General features: G+C 36.5%; 6 protein-coding genes across 6 annotated transcripts; 3 read left to right on the plus strand and 3 right to left on the minus strand. All coding sequences in view use genetic code 12, as the record gives it.

Moving 5' to 3' along the window:
• Positions 1 to 1169: 1169 nt before the first annotated feature.
• Positions 1170 to 5113, plus strand: SPAPADRAFT_66046 (uncharacterized protein; the record flags this gene model as incomplete). Its single annotated transcript, XM_007374487.1, has 1 exon — positions 1170 to 5113. One exon carries the CDS (start codon positions 1170 to 1172, stop codon positions 4665 to 4667), a length of 3498 nt encoding a protein of 1165 aa, XP_007374549.1.
• A 12-nt stretch (positions 5114 to 5125) lies between these two features.
• RIM2 (Rim2p) lies at positions 5126 to 7251 on the plus strand (the record flags this gene model as incomplete). Its single annotated transcript, XM_007374488.1, has 1 exon — positions 5126 to 7251. The coding sequence occupies one exon, from the start codon at positions 5204 to 5206 to the stop codon at positions 6305 to 6307; it is 1104 nt and encodes a 367-aa protein (XP_007374550.1).
• Positions 6545 to 7234, minus strand: SPAPADRAFT_135605 (uncharacterized protein; the record flags this gene model as incomplete). Its single annotated transcript, XM_007374489.1, has 1 exon — positions 6545 to 7234. The coding sequence occupies one exon, from the start codon at positions 7232 to 7234 to the stop codon at positions 6545 to 6547; it is 690 nt and encodes a 229-aa protein (XP_007374551.1).
• Positions 7252 to 7354: 103 nt separating the features above from the next.
• Positions 7355 to 8068, plus strand: MED8 (Med8p; the record flags this gene model as incomplete). Its single annotated transcript, XM_007374490.1, has 1 exon — positions 7355 to 8068. One exon carries the CDS (start codon positions 7355 to 7357, stop codon positions 8066 to 8068), a length of 714 nt encoding a protein of 237 aa, XP_007374552.1.
• Positions 8069 to 8119: 51 nt separating this feature from the next.
• On the minus strand, positions 8120 to 9085 carry GDT1 (putative ribosome biosynthesis protein; the record flags this gene model as incomplete). Its single annotated transcript, XM_007374491.1, has 1 exon — positions 8120 to 9085. The coding sequence occupies one exon, from the start codon at positions 9083 to 9085 to the stop codon at positions 8120 to 8122; it is 966 nt and encodes a 321-aa protein (XP_007374553.1).
• A 508-nt stretch (positions 9086 to 9593) lies between these two features.
• Positions 9594 to 11321, minus strand: NDH51 (Ndh51p; the record flags this gene model as incomplete). The annotated part of the gene is made up of 1 exon (XM_007374492.1): positions 9594 to 11321. One exon carries the CDS (start codon positions 11297 to 11299, stop codon positions 9839 to 9841), a length of 1461 nt encoding a protein of 486 aa, XP_007374554.1.
• Between the last annotated feature and the right edge of the window lie 72 nt (positions 11322 to 11393).

Genomic DNA, 11393 nt, shown 5'->3' on the forward strand with positions numbered 1-11393 from the left:
TATTATTTTTTTTTTATTTTTCTGATATTTATTTTCTGATATTTATTTTCTTTTTGTTTTAATTTTTTGGCTGTTAAATTATTGACAGCTGGTCACGCAGAAACCCATGAGATTATTATTGCTCAATAATCTTTCTCGGCGATACTATTCTTGAAGAAAGACCAGGATTACATTATCAATATCACACTGGTACCATTTTTGTTTAAACTTCCTCAATTCTAACTACTGATACTTCTTATTATACCAAAGCCTAATAGTTAACTGTTAGCATAGTAGAGATTTTATTATGGATGCCTTATTCATTTGGAAAATAGCTGTTTATTGCCGATCAGATGCTATTTAATCTATTTCACCGCCTTGCAAGGCGTAGCATTGAGAACTATAATTGCCAAGGCTGTAATATGAAATATTATTTTAATTTATGATTTAAATTTCTAGAAGAATTTTATAGCACAAATTAGCCCTTCTCCAGGATTGCATAAAAAAAATAATAAAATAATTTCGAAGTCGTTGGTGCTTACTTTCTTTCTTAAAAAATTAACTCTGTTTGTCATATTTATCAAGCTGTGATACACTTCGTGGTAAAGCTAAGGGTGCAAGAGGGTTAACTGCCCTGAGTACCTTGTTTCATGTGTTCAGGAAGGTGATGTCATTATTCAAAAGGGCTTTTATTCCTGAGGAATGATTATCTTCCATGAGGCGTTACCATGAATGGAATTGGCCATATTGCAAAATTTTAAGCCCCAAATTTTGGAAGTTCTTTGATCATTGGAATAAATTTTTTGGTTTCTTTTTTGTTCCTTCATCTAACTTATTTAGTGGGAAAAAAAATAATATGTTGCTTTAAATACGTCAATCGCGCAAATCGAACCATTTCCACTATTAGAATATTTTTTTAGCGTATAGGTATCGAGGAACCATACTGGGGGAAATTGCCGCAAATAATAAAATGAGGTGTGAAATAATAAACCTTATGAGAGAGTGTTTTTTTTAGTATTATATCAACCATGCATGATCAATGATCGGTTCAAAGTCGTAGTATTTTGACTTGATGTTCTTGCGAAGGTGTTTTCTATATAAATACCCGACTTTCAAGTCCTGAGGTAGATATTTCACCAATTTATTACTATATATTTTTCTTTGCAACAAACTACTATAATTTATTTACAATGCAACTATCTTTATTCCTTTACTATTTTATACTACAACTTCCATTCACTATAAGTGCACTTCAAGTTAAACGTGCCTCTAGTGACAACCCGACCACCTTGACTTGGCCTGCTCCGTTTTCTTACGAGAAAGAAGATTGTCCTTTTTATTGGGGAGACCGGTGTCCCCAAGGTGACAATTACCCTAAACCTGACTGGGCCCCAAAAATAAAAACTTTCCAATACGTATACTTGAATTATGTTCAAGATAGAGAGGATTTGTACGAAGTAATGATTGAATTTGAACTTTACACAGATAACCTTCCAGCAGGAGATTTGGTAAGTATAACTTTTAACAACCTCCGGACACCAGAAGATTATATCCCTAATCCCCAGCTGGCCCTTGCTAATTGGTTGGATGCTTCCGAGTCAGTTTCTTCGTCACCTTACCACTTTTTTGTTAAATGGGTAATGCAAGCTGAATATAATGGTTATCAGTTGTGTACTACTCCGTTTCTGATTAAATATCTGTGGACTCCTCAAATTCCATCTTTTAAACGTGCCTTGGCAGTACCTAATGCTGTGGTAGAATATGTTCATGATTGCTACGGTGAATACCCTATTCAATGCTGGGATCAAATTTGTGGTAAGAAGGTAAATGCAGAACCATCAACAATAACCCTGACGCTAGCAAACTTACCACAACCAACTGATTGCCCTGATTCATATGAGCCAATGATGTGTAATTATCAAGGTTCCGGGGACGGATTGGAAATATTTAGATTTGTTTCAGTACATCATATCTCAGATCTCTTGTATGAGGTAACTATTGAGTTTCAACTAAAAGATTCACTTTATCCTGTGAGAGATCTCCAAGAAATTACTATTGATCAGCTAACAACCCCAGGTAATTATCTTCCAAACTTGCAGCTTTACGGAAATGGTATGGATCCAGTAGGAGATTCACCATACCACTGGTTTTTTACCTTTGTAATGGAAGCTGAAGATATGGGTAATTTTGTATGTGCAACGCCCTTCTCTATTTATTATCAATGGTCAGGGTTTTCCAAAACATATATTCACAGTTGTGGAGAATTATTAGATGGAATCTATGATTTACCACTTCAATGTTGGGAAAACACTTGTGTTAAACCCTTGCAAGAGACAACCACCGAATCGGAAAAGGAGTCGTCAACTGAACCTATAGAAATCGAATTGACAGAATCCTCTGAAGAAACTTCCACTGAGGAAACGTCCACAGAAAATGAAGAGGATGAATCTTTTACCGAACCAGAGAAAGATTATTCGACTAAACTACAATCTGAATCATCAACAGAATCAGGAGAAGGTACATTTACAGAATCTAATCAGGATAGTTCCAGTTCAGAAGATTTTTCTGATCCTTCTTCTGAAATTATCACAGAATCATGGTTTGAACAAGTCTCAACACCATATCCAACCAGTGAGCTTACAGCCATTTCAAGTGAACCGGGTACTGATATATCTTTCAGTAACATCCCAACTCAATTACCCTTCCCAATAGAACTGCCTATAGTGCATCCGGAAAATCCAATCGAACTGAATTCTGAAGACTTGACTGATCCCAATACGAACGAACCAACTGACCCAATGACAAGAGAACCAATGGATCCAGGTGCAGATGACCCTATTGAATATATTACCGAAGAATCAACTGTTACACCTACCTATGAACATAGTTATCCATCCACTGGAGAAACAAATATTTTATCTACTGATGAAAACTCTTATCCACCCACTGAAGAACAAACTGATGAATCTACCATTCCACCCACTACAGACATGTCTCAACCAGAGACAAAAACTACCGAGGAACCATCCATAACATACAATACAAACCAAACTGGTACAGAAGAACCTACTAGTCTAGTTAGTAAGGGATTAAGTGAGACTTACTCTGAAGATCCACCTGAGCTACACTCTGAGTCATCAACTGTTTTACCTACCGAAGAACCTACCCTATCAGAAAATCCAACTATCCCAATACTTGGTGAAGTCACTTTCACAGTAATTCAATCCTCTGATCAACCTCCACCACCATCAATTGAAACTGTTACTGAAGCAAATGCCGAAACTAATATAAATCCTACTATCAGAACATTCCCTGAAAGTTTTACTTCTGTGAATTCTGATCCTCCTCCAGTTACGATAACTTTGACTGAAATTATTACTACTACGAGTATCGACCCTTCCAACCCAAATGTCTCAGAAACTTTGATTTTGACTGTGATTACAACTTCTATTGATGTACCTCAAGTAGTAGTTACCACTACGGTTTCAAGACCAGATACTACCTATGTTACTACTATTACTGAACCATATAATCCTCCTGTCATAGTTACCACTACAGTTTCAGAGTCTGATAGCTCATATGTTACTACTATTACTGAACCATATAATCCTCCTGTCACAGTCACTGTTTCAAACCCTGACACTACTTATGTCACCACAGTTACTAATCCATACTATCCACCACCTACTGTCACTACAATTGTGAACCCTGACACTACTTATGTTGTCACAGTTACTCCTCCATATGTTCCACCAGGTGTTGTTACTACCATTACAAACCCATACACTACTTATGTTACTACTGGACCATACAACCCACCAGTTGTGGTTACTACAATTGTATATCCTGACACTACTTTAGTAGCTACTGTTACAGGACCATATGTTCCTCCACCATTTGTTACTACAGTTACTGGTGCTAACACTGTCTATGTTACCACAATTTCCTATCCTCCAGTTTACCCACCAGTCCCAACCGGTTCTCAGCCAGGAGGAACTACTCCAGGAAATGTCAATCTCGAACAAGGAGAAGAACTTCAAACTCCACCTTCAGGAGGTAATTCATATGCTCCAGCAAACTCAAATGATTCTTCTGCTAATCTAGAACAGAATGAAGAACTTCAAGTGCAATATCCCGATGCTAATACAAATAGTCCATCTAGTTCTAATACTTCTCAAGGTGCTCCAAATGTACCAGCTAACTTCAATCCAACTGAGGATGTAAGCAGACCGGAAAATCCAAATGACCCAACAACTAACTCAAACCAGACAGAAGAATTACAAGCTCCAGTTTCTGGTGATGATCCAAACAGTACAGAAAATGCTAATGCTCCTGTTGGTAATCCAAATGATCCTTCATTACAAAATGACGAAGAATTGATACAAGACACAAAGGTGTTCAGTTACACAAGCGCTGTTTCTACAACTATAGTATCACATGGCACCACCTATGAAACATCTATTCCAGTAATTTATACAACTACTGTTCCACAAAATGAAATTCCTGATGGTATTCCTGAAGTTTTAGTTGCAACTGCTAATCCAACATCACCAGATTATGATGACACACTGAATGCTAATCCAGATCTAGAAGAATTGCTTGAAGGGTTTGAAGGTTTAGCCTCTGATATTTCTATAAACACATTTATGTTATGTTTATGCTTGATTTCTACTATAATATTTGTATAATAATGTATAACTGGTATTTAGTTTATGTATCAATAAAACTACAATTGAATTATTGACAAAGTAAATGGATTTATCAAGATTATCTAGCACCTGCCTCGATAATTATAGAGATTGAGTAAGGTAACCGTCAAAATGATGGTTCTGAGTTGGTTATTATGAAAACGATCTAGAAGACGATTTCAAAACCAGCTCCATTGAGTTAATGGCTGCTTCTTTGTTTATAGTCCTAGTTTTAGATGGGGTTCTCCAACCAAAACAAATAACTGAAGGAGTCTTTATAGAGTACATCTGGAACAAGAAACGGCAATTGATTTCATTCCTTAGTAATTTTGCTCCAAGTTAGTATCTTTCTAATTAGATTGTAATATATCGCCGTAAGGTAAACATCACGAGCCGCACCAAAGAATGTTGCATCTCATAAAAAATTTTCGATTTTGTTTGGAACCTTTTTTTTTAAGTATATGTAGTTGTATTTGCCACAGTCTCGTAACAACCTTGTACATATTAAACGAGAATCAAAAACCATTTCACAAAATATGGCCTTGAGCAAAGAGGAGAAGCTTAAGGTTTTGCAAAAGGATGCAGAGGAAGCATACCATTTTCTAGGTTCTGATGAAAAATCCTCTACATTCAGAGCTGCGGGAGAAGAGTTTGAAGTGCGACACACTGAACTGTCTGTGACTCAAGAACCAAAAACCAAGCCTTGGGTTCATTTCATAGCAGGTGGTATAGGTGGAACTGCTGGTGCTATTGCTACCTGTCCTTTGGACGTGGTGAAAACTAGATTACAATCAGATTCATTCCATAATATTTATAATAAAACCCCTAAATCCGGAAACCCTATACTTAAGGCATTCCAACATTTGGCTGAAACTGGAAGTGCAATCAAAGGGTTATATGTTCATGAAGGACCATCTGCATTGTTCAAAGGGTTAGGGCCTAATTTGGTGGGTGTAATACCTGCAAGATCGATAAATTTTTTCACATATGGAGCCACCAAAGAATTTCTTGTACGTAATTTTGGAGGTAAGGAAGAAACTTGGATGCATTTAACGTCGGGTATTAATGCTGGGTTTGTTACATCTACTGCAACTAACCCTATTTGGTTAATTAAAACTCGTTTGCAATTGGATCAGACTAAGGGGAAACACTTTAAGAATTCTTGGGATTGTCTTAAGTATGTGTTGAAAAATGAGGGATTTTTCAGCCTTTATCGAGGATTAAGTGCTTCGTATTTAGGTGGTATTGAATCAACTATCCAATGGGTATTGTATGAGCAAATGAGAATGTTTATTAATAAGAGGTCATTGGAATTACATGGGGCTAATGGAGCTACAAAGACAACCAAAGATAACATTATGGAATGGTGTGCAAGATCAGGAGCTGCTGGTGCAGCCAAATTCATAGCATCTTTGATTACTTATCCACATGAAGTTGTTAGAACTCGATTGAGACAAGCTCCACTTGAATCCACGGGTAAACCAAAATACACAGGGTTAATCCAAGCTTTCAAATTAGTGTTGAAGGAGGAAGGGTTTGCAAGTATGTATGGTGGATTAACTCCACACTTGTTAAGAACTGTTCCAAACTCCATTATCATGTTTGGTACTTGGGAATTAGTAGTCCGCTTATTGTCATGATTGTATCTTTCATTCAGCATCCATTTTATTCACAAACAACGAAAGAACAATAATATTTTGATTCGTGTACATATTTTGGTTTTTTCTTTTTTTTGATTTTTTGATTTACTTTATTTGATATTTCGGTAGATGTGGGTATTAATGGTGCTTTAGATTAACTGCGTGTTTTATAGCATTTTCCAAATGTAATATATGCCTGTAGATAGAGTAGGAAGTTAGTTTTAATAATACATTCAGTTAACCTAGTTTTATTCGTTTGGAAACTCCTTCGTCATCTGAAGAATCATCGTTAGCACTATTTTCACTTGACAGTTCATGATTTAATTCCGTATTTTCCGAAACTAAATGTGGTTGCTCTTCGGCAGGTTTCACTTTTGGTTTTGTGGTATTTTGTACAAATTTGTAGAATTTTGGCGGATCTTCTGGAGGACACTTGATATTCAATTGTTTGATCAAAGGATCAATTTCATATTTCTTGGTTTGATCTTTCTTCAATGGTGTTGTAATATTAGTTAATGGGTGTTTGAGTTTGGTAACAAGGCTTTCCAGTTGAGGAACTTTCCCAAGCGGGTTCAATTCTGGATTGAAATACACCGACTTCAGACCCCAGAGTTTTGTTGATTCTTTCTTTCTTTTTTTCTCATCTTTTTCTTGTTGGTCAAGAAAAGTTCTAATCTTTGATTCATGAAGTTTGTTTTTCTCTATGAATGCCCAATCTTCTTTAAGAGACTTTAAATAGTTGTCATCACGTTCTGTTTTCTCAGATTTATCTTCAAGATTTTTAATGCGATGATATAGCTTTATAGGGTCTATGTCTTTAAGTTTTGTAAGTTTATGTTGATGTTTTTGTCTCTTCTGGACCTTCACTTGCTGGGATCGTTCATTTTTTCTCAATTCTCCAGCCAAACTCCAATTGCCTCGAATCATGGTTTGTTAAGCAATTTTGATAATAATCAACTGTTTTTTTGTTTGTGTTTTTTTTTGCTCTACATAATTTCAATTTTTTTTAGCAGTATTTCTTCAACTGTCTAAACTACACCATCAACAATGAGTCAAACTCAAACTCCATTTAATATCAGCACACCAAACTCAACACATCAACAAGTGACTCAACATCCTCCGCCTGACTTTTCTCAAATTCCAACGGATTCATTAGAATCGATAAGGAACAGACTAAACCAAATCCACTTGTCATTGCGTAAACTAGCCGATCAAATTAATGGACATAATCGACATCCAAACAAGATCAAACTTCCATCATATTCCCATTTTCAAAATCAATTTCAGGTTTTAATTACACAATTAACTTCAATAGCATCGATCTTGTACAGCAACGAAGACCTTCTTCGAAATACAAATGTTTATCCTGTACCTAATTTCCCAACAAGTGCTCAAGAAGGATTATTAACTACATTATTACGTAAGAAGGCGTTACCTGAAGTAGATGAATGGACTACTACTGCATTGGCCAAGTCGGAATCCGAATCTGCTCAAACATCCATGAATTTGCAAAAATATGATGAATTAGCTCAATGGTGTTTTGCCAAAGTGCAAGAATTACGGGATGAATTTCAATTTTATGGATTCCATACTGTAGAAGAATTAGATTTCTTGGAAACGACTGAGGGAAAGAAAGAAGCCCAAGAAAAGAAAGAGTTGGAAAACCAACGTGAAGAACTTGAGATCAAACTTACTGCAGGGAACAAGAAGGGTTTACATCCAAATCAAGTATTAAAATTTATGTATCAGGGTCAAATATAAAAAAAAAGATAAAAGAATTTATATATGTATAGAATTATTAAGACAATTTGCTTACTCTTCAATGTAATAATAGGCGTCATAAAAGTACAACATGGCGAAAATAAAGAATGCAATAGCTCCTCCTAAAGTAACGTTTCTCATGGAAATCTTCTTAGCCAATAATTTACCACCAATACATGCAGCAGCAGTACAAAGACCATGACCGATGATAGCACCCATGATTACTAGCCAATATTCGGAACCGGCAGCCATAGCAATGGTTGCAATTTGTGATCTGTCACCCCATTCACCCAAGAATGTCATGACAAACACTTGAATAAACACTGGACTAAGAACAAATGAAGCTAAGTCTTCAACTTGTTGACCAAATTCAGCATACCAAGCCTTGTTTTTAGTAGCAGAAGATACATTACCACCTCCTTCTATGTCATTCAACTGGTGGTTTAATTTGCTGGTGGCAATTTCTTCTTCCACTTCTGCCAATTCTTCTTCAACACCTAAATCCTTGGACATTGCTAATCCTTCTTTTAATAATTTTATACCGAAAACAACAAACAACACGGATGCTAAAAATTGTGTTAATCTTTGAGATATCAAAGTAGGTAACGCGTGACCAACAATACCAGATAAAACAGTCATAACAGCAAGAGATGAAAAGGCAGCTGAGAATACCACTAACCGTGAATTTCTCATAGCCATCAATGCTGCGATTAAAAATGTCTTGTCACCGATTTCGGAAACAATAATCATAGAAATAGACATAATGAATGCATTAGAATTGGATTCAACCGCGTTCTCGTCTTCGGAATTCTTGCTGTCGTGATATCTAACACTTTCGACAACATCATCATCAGAAGAATCACTTCCACTGGTGACCATCTTGTTTCCTGATCTTGGCGCAGCAGCTGGTGCAGCGGCCGGAGCTGCTAAGGCAGCAGCTTCTTCAACTGGTGTGTCTATTACCGCAAGGGAACAAGTAGTCAAGGCTAATGCTAGTATTAACTTGGAAATTTTCATAGGGTGTGTATCTGTTATGTTGTGGTCAAAAGGGAACTAATGCAAAGGAGGGGAAGTTGGAATAAGTTGTATACAAAAAAAAAGTGCTTCGGAGTTTTTTTTTTTTTCTATTTTGCTTGAATCAAACTGAAACAATAGACGTGGATCTATAATGGTAGTTCTATGGGAAACGAAAATCTGGAAGATAGGGTACTCTAAAAAGATAAACTTTTTTATTTTCGTTTTTAGAATGATATTTCAATTGTGGAAATTTGAGATCTAATGTGGTTCCGTAACCAGTGCCTTGTTTTATTTATCATTTTGTTTTGTTTCTTTTTTCTTGCTTTGCCTTGGCGGTGTTTGATGAGGGAAGTTTTTTTTTTTTTTACTTCTCGTTTGACAGGTACAGTCGGTGCGGCTCATAATTGCGTAATTGGCTTTCTTTAGCCTCGGATTTGTCAATGTAATCGTAACACATCAGTTCATTTTGAAGTGGGTTTACAGTAGCGCCAACAGGTAGTGACTTTTACGTAAGAATTATATATTTATGGGGGAAAAAAAAAGGAAACGTTATAAATAAATCAAGGTAATAACCAAGAGAGCTATATCTTACCCAACTAGACTCTAACTACTACTACTACTTCTTCTTCTTCTCGTTATTTGTTGTATATTTTGTTTAATACAGTCGTTTATGGGGGGTTTTGAAGGAGTTATTCTCTCCTGCCCCTTCGCTATAAATGCAGGAAAATGTGTCAAAAAAAGGTATGCGTTTCTTTAATGGTTGGCTGGCATTGGGTTATCAATAACTACACCATCTTTAACCTTACCTCCAGTGACCCAACCACCAGGCACAACAGAATCATTTTCTTTCTTAAATTGGTTAATTCTATCAACCATAACAGGTCTGAATGATTTAATTAACCCTTGAACTGGCCAGGCAGCAGCATCACCCAAAGCACAAATTGTATGACCTTCAATTTCTTTAGTCAATTCGAAAATCATATCAATTTCCTTTTCAGTGGCTTGCCCCTTGACAAATCTATCCATCATTCTTTGTAACCAAGTAGTACCTTCACGACATGGAGTACATTGACCACATGATTCATGCTTATAGAAATGAGAGAATCTTTGAATAGCTCTAATGATATCGGTTTGTTTGTTCATAACAATGACAGCAGCAGTACCCAAACCTGATCCAACATCTCTTAATGCATCGTAATCCATCAATACATTTTCACAAGTTTCTTTAGTCATGACAGGAACAGAACTTCCTCCTGGAATAACCCCTAGTAAGTTATCCCAACCACCAACAATACCACCACAATGTTTTTCCAACAATTCCTTCAATGGAATAGACATTTCTTCTTCCACAGTACATGGTTCGTTAACATGACCGGAAATACAGAATAATTTGGTACCTTGGTTTCTTTCTCTACCAAAGGAAGCAAACCAATCACCACCTCTTCTTAAAATAGTTGGGGCAACGGAAACGGTTTCAACATTGGCAACGGTGGTTGGTCTACCGAATAAACCAACACCGGCTGGGAAAGGTGGCTTTAATCTTGGCTTACCAGCTTTACCTTCAATAGATTCAATTAAAGCGGTTTCTTCACCACAAATATAAGCACCCATACCACGATGGATATAAACATCGAAATCATAACCGGATCCACAAGCATTCTTACCAATTAATCCCGCCTTGTAAGCTTCATTAATGGCATTTTGTAAAATGACGGCTTCATTGTAAAATTCCCCTCTAATATAAATATATGCTGCAGTTGCATTCATGGCTCTACCTGCTAATAAACATCCTTCAACTAATTTATGAGGATCTTTTCTTATAATTTCTCTATCTTTACAGGTACCTGGTTCCCCTTCATCGGCATTAACAACAAGGTATCTTGGTCCGACGTTCTTGTCCCATCCTGGAGGATTCATAAATGACCATTTAAGACCTGAGGGGAACCCAGCACCACCTCTACCTCTTAAACCGGATTTCTTCATCTCATTAATGATCCAATCATGGCCCTTTAAGATGATTTCCTTGGTCTTATACCAATCACCCATCTTTTGAGCAGATTTCAAGTCATGTCCATAAGTTCCATAAACGTTTTGAAAAATACGGTCTTGATCTTTCAATCCACCGTATATACGATGGGGATTGGCAGCTGGATCAGCCATGGTAGCTAAACTACGTGTAAGAACACGTTGCTCTATCTTCAAATTACGAAGCATGTTGATTTAGTTGGTTTCCAATGCTTCAATATTGGTTGCTGATGTTTTTTTTTATTTTCTCCCACTAAAACAACAGAGGTTTTTTTTTCAAGCA

This window comes from Spathaspora passalidarum (genome assembly GCF_000223485.1).
Source record: "Spathaspora passalidarum NRRL Y-27907 unplaced genomic scaffold SPAPAscaffold_3, whole genome shotgun sequence".
Taxonomy (NCBI): Eukaryota; Fungi; Ascomycota; class Pichiomycetes; order Serinales; family Debaryomycetaceae; genus Spathaspora; species Spathaspora passalidarum.